General features: G+C 38.8%; 1 protein-coding gene across 1 annotated transcript in view; it reads right to left on the reverse strand.

Moving 5' to 3' along the window:
- Positions 1-1,211: 1,211 nt before the first annotated feature.
- The window catches only part of ATG4A (autophagy related 4A cysteine peptidase), a 99,096-nt gene continuing 85,329 nt past the window's right edge, over positions 1,212-14,978 (reverse strand). Inside the window, exons 10-13 of the mRNA XM_007530516.3 lie at positions 6,189-6,334; positions 4,961-5,017; positions 2,456-2,564; positions 1,212-1,753 (exon numbers count right to left, since the gene is read on the reverse strand). Coding sequence (XP_007530578.1) covers positions 1,683-1,753; positions 2,456-2,564; positions 4,961-5,017; positions 6,189-6,334 — 383 coding nt within the window. The 3' untranslated portion in view covers positions 1,212-1,682. The remainder of the gene's footprint in view (positions 1,754-2,455; positions 2,565-4,960; positions 5,018-6,188; positions 6,335-14,978) is intronic.

The following is a 14,978-nucleotide window of genomic DNA, read 5'->3' on the forward strand; positions in this document are numbered from 1 at the left end:
ATCCCCTCTCCTGATAACTTTCACATTCTTTATCCCTCTGGGAGTATGGACCTAGGATCATTATAGGGTACAGAAGATGGAAGTGGGGTTTACAGTGAACAATATGAATACCTATTTTTTAAAAAAAATTATTGAAATTCAAAATCTTGCCAGTCCTGAAATTAAATCATTTAAAAAACTTTTTCAGTATTTTTAACTTTTATTAATATTTATTTATTGAGTGGAGACAAAAACTGATATGGAAAGGAGAGATAGAGAGGGAGCGAGAAAGCTAGATACCTGAAACACTACTTCACCACTCATGAAACTTGCCCCCCTACAGGTGGCGCCTGGGGGCTTGAACCTGGGTACATGGTTACATGTGCACTCTACTGGGTATACCACCCAAACCTAGCCCCTATAACATGGACTTGTATTTGATGCACAAATTAATTGTCACCCACCACTGGAATACTTGTAATTATGACTGCTGATTAAAATGGACTCTCATTCAAAGACAATTTTTAGTGTCCCAGAAAGGTTCAGTCCACAATCAGCAAACTGCAGCCTAAGGGTGGGCCAAATCCAAGTCGCCAACTGTTTTTCTTATAGTTTCGTTCTTTTTTCCTTTCCTTCCTTCCTTCCTTCCTTCCTTCCTTCCTTCCTTCCTTCCTTCCTTCCTTTCTCCCTCCCTCCCCCTCCCTCCCTCTCTCTCACTCTCTTTCTCTTTCTTTCTTTCTTTCTTTTTTTCTTTCTTTCTTTCCAGCCACAAGAGGGGATACTGTGAATAAGATGTTGGCCTCTAAAGCATGAAGTCCCAAGTTCAATCCCTGCATACCAATGTTAGAATGTTCTATTTTTTCTCTCCTTAATACATAAGCAGATCTTTAAAAAACAGACAAAAAATTGTATTGGCTTATAGCCCAACACTTTGGCATGCATATTGACTATTCCTGCCTTTGTGCTTCAGTAGTAGAGCTGAGTAGATAGCCTACAGAGCCTAAAATGTTTATTATGACCCTTTACAGAAAAAAACCTTGATGGCTCTTTATTCAAGTGATCATTTTGTTGTTTTAAAAACAAGAAGATATCTGATAAGATAGCTATAAGGATGTGGGACCATGACCTAAACAAGAAATATACCAACCAACACATTTGATGTAATTTCTTTGACTTTTCAATATAAATCACAATGATTTTTAAAACAGACATTTAAATCATTGAACAGGAACTTTTTTCCCCTGACACAGCCACTTTATTATTAGCACAAGAAAACAGATTACAGATTGCTTCTTAGTATTTAGCCAAAAAGAGGTTACACCTTAAAAGGGTGAAGAAGCACAGGGTAACCATCTCTTATCTGCTGGTGCTAGAAGCAAGGTGGGAATCCTCTGCCTTCCAAGTGTCCACTTCCTTATTTCAGTAGCTGAAGATTCGTGGCCATGTAAGACAAGCTGAGACTCAAAGGACAACTCCTAATCTTTCTGTTCCTAGATTCCATGATTGTTCTAGTTCTTTCTGGAAAGGGGGGGGGGGTGTTTGTTTCTGATAAGTGATAATTGGCTCAGATATGATTGGTATCAAGTTTGCATGTTGTTGGCATATCAGGCACTTGCTGACTAGAAAAGTTTTATGTAATTAGTTCATGTTCTTCTGGTACCAGCTGGAAGACAGATTTCTAAGTCGATTCCCCACTCACTATATTACACACTCAGAATCTCGAAGTCTTCCTCCAGGTCAAATTCCTCTAATTGTTCAGTAGAGTCAATGAATTCTATCAGGATGCAGAAATGAGAAAGAAGAACGATTTGACAAGTTGAAGCAGACAGTGCATCACTTAGACTATGCACTTAGAATTGCTTTGCTGAAAGAAAAGCTCACATGGAAGAGACTTACAGATAGTCTCTTCTATTTTTAATTATTTACAGTGGTAATATATTTAATTTTTTCTCTATGATGCAAAATAGGGGGCTGGGCAGTGGTACACCCAACTGAGCACACATTTTACCATGTTCAAATCAAATTAAATAAGTAAATAAATAAATGAACACTGTGTTAAAAAAGAAGCAAAATGATCAAACTTATTATATAATTATATTCACTACAATTAGGCTGAGGGTCAGCAAGACTTTTGAGGTGAATTATGAAGTTCCCATGACCCCTAATTTGTTGTTCTGCCATAATCAGAACATAGAACATAGTCTAGCCATTTTGATTTTGCATAGAACTTTTACACAGAACCTATTTTCTTCTTCAAATGTTCTTTGAGATTAGTATATGTCAGTTCACCAGAAGACTAAAGTAATCAGAAGTACCATTCTTTCATCAGTCCAGCTGAGTAGAACTGCTATATTCTACAGAAAGCCAAATTAGCTCCTGGCTGGTAAAAATAAACAAACAAACAAACAAACAAATAAATATAAAATTTGCTAATTGTGGGTCTGTTGTTTGGAGAGTCCCCTGAAGAAAAGCTTACCTGCCCCAGTGGTTGTCACTTCTGGCTTAGCAGGAGGAACAAAGGGAGGCCAGTGTGATGGATGTTTCTGAACTAATTCAAACATCCTTAAATTTTCCTTCAGAATTTCCTGAGGAGACAAAGAAATAGCTGAAGACACTAGAAAGTCAGTACATTTCATTGGCAATCTATGACTCCAAAACCCAAGAGTGGCCTACTTGGTGAAAGGTGACAGCAAAGGCCTGGCAAATACACCCATCCTCTACCTGACCCTTCTGAAGGCCCAGCCCTCCTCAATCCTACATAGAATTGGCCAGGAAGGAAGGAAACTGGAGGGAATATTTGATGGAAGCACAGTTCTCATTGCCTATGCTCCGTCAGGAGGATCGGGAAACAAGTGAATCACAAAGGCTCAACTCAGTTGAGAGGTGAGATGTTCTTAAAGTATTGGCTCAGAAGAATGTTGGTTACTCAAATTAAATCTGCCCCAAGAGAATATCAGTACATATTGTTCTGACTTCTGTTTTAGACTAGCATTATGGTGCATGTCCTAAGGTAAACAGCATAATCTTATTAGACATTTCTTTTCATTTTGGTTTTAAATGTGATAGAGGGTTTTGCTGTGTTCTGAAATGTAATTAATTCAATTTAGAAAAGCAGTCTCAGGGCCAGGTGGTGGCACACCTGGTTAAGGACCCAAGTTCAAGCCCCTGGTCCCCCATATGCAGGGAGAAAGCTTCACAAGTGGTGAAGCAGAGCTGTCGGTGTCCCTCTGTCTCTCCCTCTCCCCTCTTAATTTCTCTTTGTCTCCATCCAATCAAAGAAAAAAAGCAGCTTCCATGATGCCTCAGCTAATAATTAACCTGGGCTTCAGATTCATCTGGGGACAGTGGTGCTAATCATGTATTCATTTGTTGAAGAAAAAGATTCTCTCCTGACACTTACAAAAGACCCTGGGTGCCCATCACTCCAATTTCTTTGCTTTACTAATAGGACATCCTGTTTCCTGCCACCCCATCCAGAGCCCTTTAAACTACTCCCTATGATCTCCATTTAGTGTTTGAAAGAGGGCTGATCTCTAGCTTCTATATATTTGGCTTGTGTTAGAAGCTGAGGAGGAAGGAAGCAGATGCAAAGATTAGGAAGCTAGCAAAATACAAAATATCCTTGAAATACAATATATGAAAAAGGAAGAAAATACCGACTTTCTTTATTATTTCTGCAGATTATAATAAATTGTTTTGAAGTGGCAGGGTATCTATAGTTTATATCACTAAGATGATTAATAGAGAGGAAAGCTTCCGAAACCATGATGTACTACATTAAATGATAGTATATTTAAAAAGTAGTTTGGTGGTGGGTGTGGTGTGGAACTATACATGGTAGCCTTACAGTTTTGTAACAAACTATTAATATCAACTAAAAATTTTAAAAAGTAGTTTAATCATTTCAACTTCTCAGTGTTATAAAGTAAAGACTTAGTGGAAGGATTTAGACTGAGTTATAAGAAATCGGGATTTTTAGATTAAGACAACAGAATATTAATTAAATACTTTTATGACACAGAGGGTTAATAAGATAGAACATTAAGTAGCTAACTTAGATATCTAAGCATATTTGAAAACACAGTACTTATTGGGAATCAGGTGGTAGCACAGTGGGTTAAGCACAGGTGGCACAAAGCGCAAGGACCAGTCTAAGGATCCCGGTTCGAGCCCCCAACTCCCTACCTGCAGGAGGGTCACTTCACAGTCAGTGAAGCAGGTCTGCAGGTGTCTATCTTTCTCTCCCCCTCTCTGTCTTACCCTCCTCTCTCCATTTCTCTCTGTCCTATCCAACAATAATGACAACAATAAAAAAAATAAGGGCAACAAAAGGGAATTAAAAAAAACAGTACTTATTTGTTTCCCCAAATATATGTAAAATTCTCCAATCTCAGTGCCTTCCCCTTGCAATAATTTCAAGCCAATCTAGTTTTATGTTACTATTAAAACATATTGAACATAGGTATACACAATTCATAGCTGCACAATCTGTAATAGCTAAATCATGGAGACAGCCTAGGTGTCCAACAACAGATGAGTAGCTAAGAAAGTTGTGGTATATATACACAATGGAATACTACTCAGCTATTAAGAATGCTGGGTTCACCTTCGCCTCATTGTGGATGGATCTTGAAGAAGTTATGTTAAGTAAGATAAGCCAGAAAGAGATGGATTAATGTGGGATGATCTCACTTATGGACATAAATTGATAAATAACAACAGAAACAGGAAACACAAAGTAGAAATTGGAGGTTTGGTGTACTGCACCAAAGTAAAGGACTCTGAGGCGGGGTAGGCAGCTTTCAGGTTCTGGTGCAGGATAGTGGAGGAGAACCTAGGATGAAAGTGTTTTGCAGAAAACAGAAATTTTACACATGTACCAGCAACTGTATTTACTATAAGCCATTAATACCCCAGTTAAAAAATACTTTTAAATGATCACATTGAATAACTTTCCTTTTTAAGACTAAGAAACACATACCTTTTGGACAAGGCTACACCAGCTATCAAAGTCTTTTTCTTCTTTGCAGAAAAATCCCTTGAGGGAAAACAAAGGAACATAACTTAGGACTGGTCAGGGGCACCAATGCAGGCTATTTATTTTGCAAGATGGATCACTTTCCCCTGGGCTACATGTGCTTCCCAGCTAAAAGGAGAACTGAGTGGATTTCTCTCTCTCCTCTAGGCATTGTTGCATAAGGTATACATACTTACATTTGTTCTATCTTCTCTCTCTCTCTCTCTCTATCTCTATCTCTCTCTCTGCCTATCCTGTTTTCCCTTTCCTGAGCCCTCTCTTATCATGCTGTAAGATATAGTAACTTGAAGCTCAAGCTCCAAAACATAGAGTTAACTTCTTGAGTCAGTGCATAAACTCACATATCTATAAAGAAGAGTAAATGAGAACTGCAATCAGTAGCCGAAGTATGCCTTTGTCTACAGGCAATATTTAGTAAGATGTTTTTGACCTTAAAGTAACTGTTAAAATAAGCGAACCAGTATCCTCTTTCATCATCACCAAACCAATTCTATAGTAGTGAATGAATGGTTCAAAGTAAAAAGAGGACTCAGTTCTCAGTCACTGATGCTCTGTAAATCAGGATAAACTGAGAGAGAGGACAGATAGGTTTCAAAACCACTGGCTACTTTACCAGAATATGCACCTCCAACATGTCCAGATGGCAGGAGAGGGACCTCAACTTCCTGGGTGGAATGCCCAGAGAAATAAGCACAGTAACCCCAGAAATTCTTGCTGCCTTTTTTCTCCCCAGTTGTGCCCTACGTCATTACCTGCTGCCTGCACTGCAATACTTAGAAGGCAAGAAGGAGAAGGTAGAAACATAATTCACAGTAACAAACAAACATTTATAAAATTATTACAATGCTCCAGGCACTGTGCTAAGTGACTTACATAAAGTATACCTCATACAGCCCTACAAAAGGGGGGGGGGGCTATTGTTTAGCTCATTTTAGAGACAAGAAGTTAAAGAGATTTTTCCTAAGTCCATAACTAGTAAGTAAAAGGTCTGAACTTTAACTTGAGTCATTTGGTCTCAAGATCCATCCCATCCCCACTGTACTATGCTACCTCTTATGATGAGCAAATATATTCTAGTCAATCTATCTAGAAACTTTAGGAACTCCTAGGGCACAAATCTATAACAAGGCAACAGCACACCTCTTGGCCCATCCAAGCTTCAGATACCCACCAATGCTACAGAAGGATCCAAGTTCAGGATGTTCATTCTTTGTGGAGATTGCAGGCAATGGAAAGTTTGGTCATCAACCATTCCATTCTCTTCAGTGTCAACAAAGGTCTGGGTTGTGTGAGGATCCAAGAAAATGAGTTCATTTCCTATTGTGAATGAGACACACTTAACCTCCGAGGAACCACTGGGTCTGGCTCCACTGCTGTCCTTGGGAGGAGACTCTCTGGTTTCTCTAGGCCCTCCCATAGCAACAGTGAGAATGAGATGATAGAAAGCCTGAAGTAGGGTGAGCATGCTTGAAAGAAGCCACCCACACCCAAATCCAAACATTCAATGAGAAGATTTGCCCTAGCATTTAAATCTCTACAAAATTCACAATGGAAAATAGAAAGTATCAAGTTAGGCCAAAGGTGAGAATGAGAGAATACAGATGACAAGGTAGGCTCTGTGAGCAGCAGTAGCAAAGAGGCGGTAAGTAGATCCATCGAATTGTGAGTCTACATACAAGTAGAGAAAATCTGGCTTCTTCCAACATTGGAAAATTTCTTGTTCTCAACCACTGATTCTAAGACCTATGTTCAAAGTGTATAACTGATAAAGAAGAGAGTCTTGGTCTCTGAAAGAATGGGAAGTTCTGATCTGCTGTGGATGCAGATATCAGGGAAGAAAATGACTGTCTGATTAGCTAGTAAGTTAGTCATTGTTAGCAAGCTGGTAATTTCTATTGGAAAATATTACCTTGATCACATTAACATCAGTAAAAATATACCTCACTAGGGAGATTTTTTTTTGAGGTTATGGGCCCTTGCAATAAGAAAACAACAACAACAACAACAACATAAAATCTTCATTCAATTGAAAACAAAACAAAGCAAAAACCCTAACCCCAAAACAACCAGGGGAAATAAACTCTCTACTTTTCTCTGCTATTCAAATCGCTGAGAGTCCCTCTATCAGCAGCATACAGAAGAGGCAAAAATACCTACAGGGACACTCCAACCTTACTATCCAGCTTGAGGGCCCTTTGACCCTCTGAGTTCTAGATTGGGTCAGGTAACCATGTGAGATCTAAGTGCAGCAGGATGATGGGGATAGAGAGAGATGCCCTAAGATCAACCTGGGAATGGTGTCAGGACTGTGCTGGTGATATTCATTTACAAAGAATGTGTTTATGTCTGATGGATTCATTTGTCTCTATCATAGAACTGGGAGACATCACTTAACTATACAGTTTTAACTGCCTTGACTTGTTTTGATTTTTCAGACCAGTGCACTGCTCAGCTCTGGTTTATGGTAGTGTTGGAGATCGAATCTGGGAGCTCTGGGGCCTTGGGAATGAAAGTCTTGTACACTGTGCTGTCTCCCCAACCCTAATAGTCTTGTTTTTTAATCCAGGGTGACTCCACCTACTGCTATTACCTCACAAGGTAGTCTAAGAGCCAGAAGGTTTCACCTCTGCTAGGAAATCTTAAACACAATATAAATACAAGGTGGTCACAGGATTATCTTGTTTCAACTCAAAAGCATTCCCCTATTAATAGACATTTCAGAGTATATGGGAACCAGTACCCTCACGTGACTTGATTAATTAAAGTCTGGTTATATATTTCACCTAGATCAAGTCACAATTAAGAACAACTGTCAGGATAGAGTCTACCTAAGATCACAGAAGGTAATAGGAACAAAGTTGTACACAAGAATAACAAAAAGTAAAAGTGATGAGAACTGAGCCACTTGTCAGAGTGTTTCAAGTTAAGGTACTGAGAATAATAATAGAATCTTCTCTGACTCTATGCCTTTTTCTTCTTTTCTTTTTTTCTATGCCATTTTCTATGGAGGGCAGGTGTGTGTGTGTGTGTGTGTGTGTGTGTGTGTGTGTGTGTGTGTGTGTGTGTGTGTGTGTGTGTGTTTGCACAATGAAGAATCTGTCAGCTCTCTGTTTCTGAAAAGACACAAAGGACTATGGAAGATTTATAGGGGGCCAGGTGGTAGTGCAACAGGTTAAGTGCACATGGCACAAAGCACAAGGACCAGCACAAGGATCCAAGTTCAAGCCCCTGGGTCCCCACCTGCGGGGGGGGGGGCACTTTATGGGTGGTGAAGCAGGTATCTCCCTTTCTCTGTCTCTCCCTCCTCTCTTAATTTCTGTCCTATTCAACAACAGCAATAACAACAATGGCAACAAAATGGAAGAAAAAAAAACTATAAAGTTCTGAAAACTATGTGGGAACTAAGCCAAGGTCTCTAGCAAGGCCTGAGGAAGAGAGGCAAGCTGGTCAACTTCAACTAGCTGCCACGGGCTGGGGGGGGGGGGGCAAGGGGTGCAGGCACTGGCGCAACCAGCTAAGTTAACATATTACCAAGCGCAAGGACCCAGGTTTGATTCCCTGCGCCTGCAGGGGGGACACCAAAAGTGGTGAAGGAGGTCTGTAGGTGTCTATCCTTAACTCCCTTTCTCTATTTTCCCCTCTCAATTTCTCTCTGTCCTATCTAATAATTAAAAAAAAAAAAAGGAAAAAAATGGCACCAGGAGCAGTGGATTCATAGTGCTGGCCTGGAACCCCAGCGATAACCCCAGTGTTAGGGGCAAAAAAAAATTGCTGCAGAGAGAGGATTCATGCTATCGATCTTCAGGTAGCCACAGACTCTATCCAATAATCTCTCTAAGCAGGCCAGATCTGACAGTCAACTGGGAGCTTCTCCTAGTGAGCAAGGGGCTTCTAGGGAAGTGATGTGATGTGGTAGGGGTTATGGTCAAATTGGGGTCAAACCCTGACTTTACCACTTTCTTGCTAGTTGACCCTGGTAAAACAATCATTCATAGTCTCAGTTTCACTATGTATAAAATGAAAAATAGAGATCTCTACCTTGCAAGGCATGTTGTGCACACAATATCCCTACACACACCTGTAGATATACTTTAGCTAGCCTATATATTTATATGTATTACATAAAGTGTGTACATATTTATGTATATACAGTATATAGATATGTACACACATATATGTATATATTTACAGAGAGAGAATGTTACAGAATTTATAGAAGATTGTTGTTCCACTAGAAAACATCATGTTAAGTGAGATAAGCAAAAAGTGAAGGACAACTACAGAATGATTTAGCTTATAAGTGAGACCAAATAAATAGGGACAGGGAGGGAGAAAACAAAGTGAAATGTGAACTGAGCATTGTGTACAGCATCAAAACAAGGAACTCTGGGTAAGGAGGGAGGGGTGGAAGAGGACTTCGAGAGCCTGGCACATAATTAAATTATACTCATGTAACAATGACTGCACTGTAAAGCATTAACCTCCCCAATTAAAAAAAGGATTGTTGTTTTAAAATTAGCAGTTCTTTATCTGTTCCCTCCCTCCAGACATTCTCCCCAATCCAGACCCCTCTATACATTAAGGGAATAAATCAAAGAAGAGGAGTTGGTGGGACTCTGGGACCTCAAGTGAATGCTACACAAAAGTTTTATGAAAAGTAATCTGTAAATAGGCATTATATGAAGATCTGCCCCATGAATGCAAATAGAACTAATGTCAGGAATTTTGGTCTCAGTGCTCAGTGCTTTAGCATAACCCAGCTGTGATCCAGGTGGAAGAAATAGGTCCTTTGACTTTCATAAAGTGCTCACCAATCCTCAATGAACCCACTAGTCATCATAACCCAGTCACCCCAGAAAACAGGAGGGCTACACCAGTTTGGTGAATTCTTTCCAGGTAGTATGAGATAAGGGAGGTCAGAAGACCCAGGAATAACTAAAACTCCTCTCACATTATTTTCCAAATCTGATTGAAATTTTTTCTTAGCACACACAGTGGGAACTTGTTTTTTGCAATGCTGTTTGGCAAGAACCTAAAAGCTTAGAAACAGAGGACATTTAAATTTATATAACTTTCAGGACTAGCTTTTGCACTTAAAAAATAAAAAGTTGGGAGCCAAGATGGCAACTTGGAGACAACAGGCGTGAGCTCTGCAAGGAGGCTGCTTTAAACTTGGGAAGTTCAGGTGAGGGTAGGAGTTCCGGGCCAGTGGTGAAGGATTAGTGTAGAGGTGGGTAAGGGTGGTACCAAGGAAGAGTGATATAATTCACCCTTGCGCTGGCAAACAGGGGCCAAAAAGGACAAAGGAAACAAGGATTCTGCTGGGATTGGGATTTGCTATTTTATTTTATTATTTTATTTTATTTATATTTTATATTTTATTTTATTTATATTTTATCTTATCTTATTTTATTTTGCTATTTTGCTCTGCACTGTCCCAGCCACAAGACAACCCCTATACCAGCTACCAGCTTCTGTTAGGCCTCCTGTGGAGCTAATTTCTTTATGAAGTTTCCTGGACAGCAGGAGTATCATCCAAAGGAGGGGGGATATTTCCCCCAAGCAAAGGCTTTTTTTTAAGGGGACAGGAGCTCCATCTGAGTGACAGAATATCTGACCAATCAGGGCCTCAGTCTTGCCTGGGTTAGATTACCTGACTTCCTTCCCTCTACCTCTTCTTTGATAGTTGGTTCTTGCAGTTGTTTTGTTTTTCCTTGGTTTAGGAAGTGGGCGAGGCTGTGTGCAACAATCTGGGGTGGTTTAATCTGTTAGGTTTTTTTTAATTCTGTTTTATATTATTATTATTATTATTATTATTTGTGCTTCTCTCTTTTCCCTCCTCTCCAGGTTGACCAAAATTAGCTGTTGTTGATTTTTATATTGATAGGTGATTGGGTGTGCTACCCATTGTGGGAGGAACTTCTCTCTCTTTCTCTCTCTCTCTCTCTTCTTCAGTTTTCTTTTTCTTTCCTCCTAGCTGATCAAAAAAAAATCTCTTAATCTCTTTCCTTTCACTGATTTTTTTCTCTCTTTTTTCCTTTTTCTTTCTGTATTCACTGGTACTAATTAGTGAATTATCTTGTGGTAGAAGTCTGACTCAGTATACTTTTTCTCTCTCTTCCTGAGTCTCTCTCTTTTCTCCTTTCTTTTCTCTGCCCACTATCTCTAGAATTTATAGTTGACAGTTGATTTTTGTAATTGTCTATTCTTGATTTTTCTTCTTTATTTTTGTTTTGTTTGTTTTTATTTTAGTTTTGCTTGGCTAATTGGTTTTGGTCGAACTGCATTAATCTTTGCTTCACTTGCTACTGTTGAACTTTCTGAGGTCTGTGACTTCATTTGTGAAAAGACATTAGTTTAGTGTGGCTTATACACACACAACACAATAACCAAAGAACAACAGGACATAAAAATGCAAACCACACCAATAACAAAAATACTCAAGAGCAAATAAAACAGCTACAGCAATTAATCAGGACAGGAACTCAAAAAAATTCAATTAAACCAGAAGCAACTATAAATAAGGAAAAGATCAAACAATAATTGACCTATCAATCACAGAAATGAGGATAGCTATTGAGGAAAAGGCTATCAGAAATAGGGAAACAACAGATGAGACCATCGGGGAAAATACTAGCTACCTGAAGGTAATTAGAGAACTGAAAGCTGAAATAGCTGAGCTAAAAGGCTAACTAATAGAACAAACTAATACTATAACTGAGCAAAATTTAAAAAAAATAGCTGAACTGAAGAAAGAAGCTAAGGGTAGGGAAAGCAGATTACAAAAGCAGAAAACAGATGAGGAGCCACACGGAGGATGAGGATGAGTTAGAGAAAACTAAGAAGGAAGTAAAGAGCTAAAAAAGAGATTGAGAGACAATGAAAACAACAACAGACACATGTAGGAGGGATGATCTCAACAGAATTATCACTTGCATAATTGGCTTACCCAAGGAAGAAAGAAAAGATGAGGAAGAAAACATTCTAGAGGAATAATAGAAGAAAATTTCCCAGTCCTAAACAACAGAAAGGACATTAAGATTCAAGAGGCCCAGAGAGTCCCAAACAGAATCAGCCCAGACCTGAAGACACCAAGACACATCATAATTACAATAAAAAGAAGTAAGAGTAAAGAAAGGATCCTAATGGATGCAAGAGAAAAACAAAGTCACATAAAGGGGAAAACCCGTAAGACTATCAGCAGACTTCTCCACTCAAACTCTAAAAGCCACAAGAGAATGGCAAAATATCTATCGAGGTCTCAATGAAAAGGGGTTTCAACCAAGGACAGTATATCCTGCCAGAATTTCATTCAGACTAGATGGAGGGATAAAAACCTTCTCAGACAAGCAACATTTAAAGGAGGCAACTATCACCAAGCCTGCCCTGAAAGAGGTTCTAAAAGACCTCTTATAAACAAGAACATCACCAAAATACTTGCCATATATCAGAGCAAATAAAGAGTTGTTGAATAATGGCACTGTAATACCTTAAATCCATAATATCAATGTCAATGGCTTAAATCCACCCATTAAAAGGCACAGAGTGTAAGGATGGATCAGAAAACACACCCAACCATATGCTGCTTGCAAGAATCCCACCTGACCCAACAAAACAAACACAGACTTAAAGTGAAGGGATGGAAAACTATCATACAGCCTAATGGAGCACAAAAAACGGCAGGAACAGCCATTCTCATCTCTGATACAATAGACTCTAAATTTAAAAAAGTAATAAAGGATAGGCAAGGTCATTACATAATGATCAGAAGATTAATCAATCAAGAAGATTTAACAATTATTAACATCTATGCACCCAATGAGGCCCATATAAATACATCAAATCCTTCCTGAAATAGCTACAGAAATACATCAGTAGTTATACAGTAATAGTAGGAGACTTCAACAACCCATTCTCACACTTAGACAAATCAACTAAGCAGAGAATCAACAAAAACAAGAACAACAACAAAAAAAAAAAAAGAGAATAGTGCAGCGGGTTAAGCATACGTGGCACCAAGCTCAAGGACCGGCATAAGGATCTGGGTTTGAGACCCCGGCTCCCCACCTGCAAGGGAGTCGCTTCATAGGCGGTGAATCAGGTCTGCAGGTGTCTTTCTCTCCCCCTCTCTGTCTTCCCCTCCTCTCTCCATTTCTCTCTGTCCTATACAATAACAATGACATCAATAATAATAATAATAACTACAACAATAAAACAATAAGGGCAACAAAAGGGAATAAATAAATAAATATTTAAAAAGAAGAAAAAAAGAAACAAGAGAATTAATCGAAGAGATGGATAGACCAGACCTACTGGACATTCTCAGAGTTCTTCACCCCAAGAACATGGAATACACATTCTTTTCAAAACCACACAGCACATCTTCAAGGATAGACCAAATATTAGGCCACAAAGACAGTATCAACAAATTCAAGGGAGGTCTATTTTCACCATTACTCTTCAACATAATATTGGAACTTCTTGCCATAGCAATCAGGCAAGAGAAAGGAATCAAAGGAATGCAGTTTGGAAGGGAAGAAGTCAAGCTCTCACTATTTGCAGGTGATATGATAGTATACATAGAAAAACCTAAAGAATCCAGCAGAAAGCTACTGGAAATCATTAGGCAATATAGCATAGTGTCAGGCTACAAAATCAATGTCTAAAAATCAGTGGCATTCCTTTACACAAACACTATGTCCAAAGAAGTTGATATCCAGAAATCACTCCCATTCACTGTTGCAGCAAAATCAACAAGATATCTAGGATTAAACCTGACCAAAGAAGTGAAAGACTTGTATACTAAAAACTATGAGTCGCTATTCAAAGAAATAGAAGATGATACCAAGAAATGGAAAAATATTCTGTGCTCATAGATTGGAAGAGTTAATGTCATCAAAATGAATATTCTATCCAGAGACATACACGAATTTAATGCAATACCCATCAAAGTTCCATAAAGTTACTTTAAGAGAATAGAACAAATGAGTTAAGTGATAGCGCAGCGAGTTAAGCGCACGTGGTACAAAGCGCAAGGACTGGCATAAGGATCCCAGTTCGAGCCCCAGCTTCCCACCTGCAGGGGAGTCGCTTCACAGGCAGTGAAGCAGGTTTACAGGTGTCTATCTTTCTCTTACCCTCTTTGTCTTCCCCATTTCTCTCTGTCTTATCTAACAATGACAGCATCAATAACACCAACAATAATAACTATAACAACAATAAAAAACAAGGGCAACAAAGGGGAAAATAAATAAATCAAAAAAATTTAAAAAGATAATAGAACAAAATTACAACCATTTATCTGGATCCAGAAAACACCTAGAATTGCCAAAACAATCTTGAGGAAAAGAAATTGAAATGGAAGCATCACACTTCCAGATCTCAAACTATATTATAAGGCCATCATCATCAAAACAACCTGGTACTGGAACAAAATAGGCATACAGACCAGTGGAACAGAATTGAAAGCCTAGAATTAAACCCCCATACCTATGGACATCTAATTTTTTATAAAGGAGCCCAAAGTATTAAATGGAGGAAGGAGGCTCTTTTCAATAAATGGTGCTGGGAAAACTGGGTTGAAACATGCAGAAGAATGAAACTGAACCATTTATCTCACCAGAAACAAGTGGAGGGTGGGGGGTAGATGTTCAGCTTCACTGGGGGTAGGGAGAGGACAGACCTTTGGTAGTGGGAATGGTGTTACTATACACTCAACTTATAGTCTCATCAATCACTATTTAATTAATATGAGAGGCGGAAATGGATTGAATGTCTCAAACTTTTTGATGCATAGACCATAGTTCTGAGTATATGTCTCTTCAATCTAAGCACTTAATATTTCAAATTGGTAATCAGATGGAATTTTAACAGTGGGCTCAAATTGTTAATACATTTCTAATAATGACTTGTTCTTTGAAATATTAAATCTCCTAAAAGCTTAGACTAGAGAGAACAGAAG

Source organism: Erinaceus europaeus, chromosome X (genome assembly GCF_950295315.1).
Source record: "Erinaceus europaeus chromosome X, mEriEur2.1, whole genome shotgun sequence".
Taxonomy (NCBI): Eukaryota; Metazoa; Chordata; class Mammalia; order Eulipotyphla; family Erinaceidae; genus Erinaceus; species Erinaceus europaeus.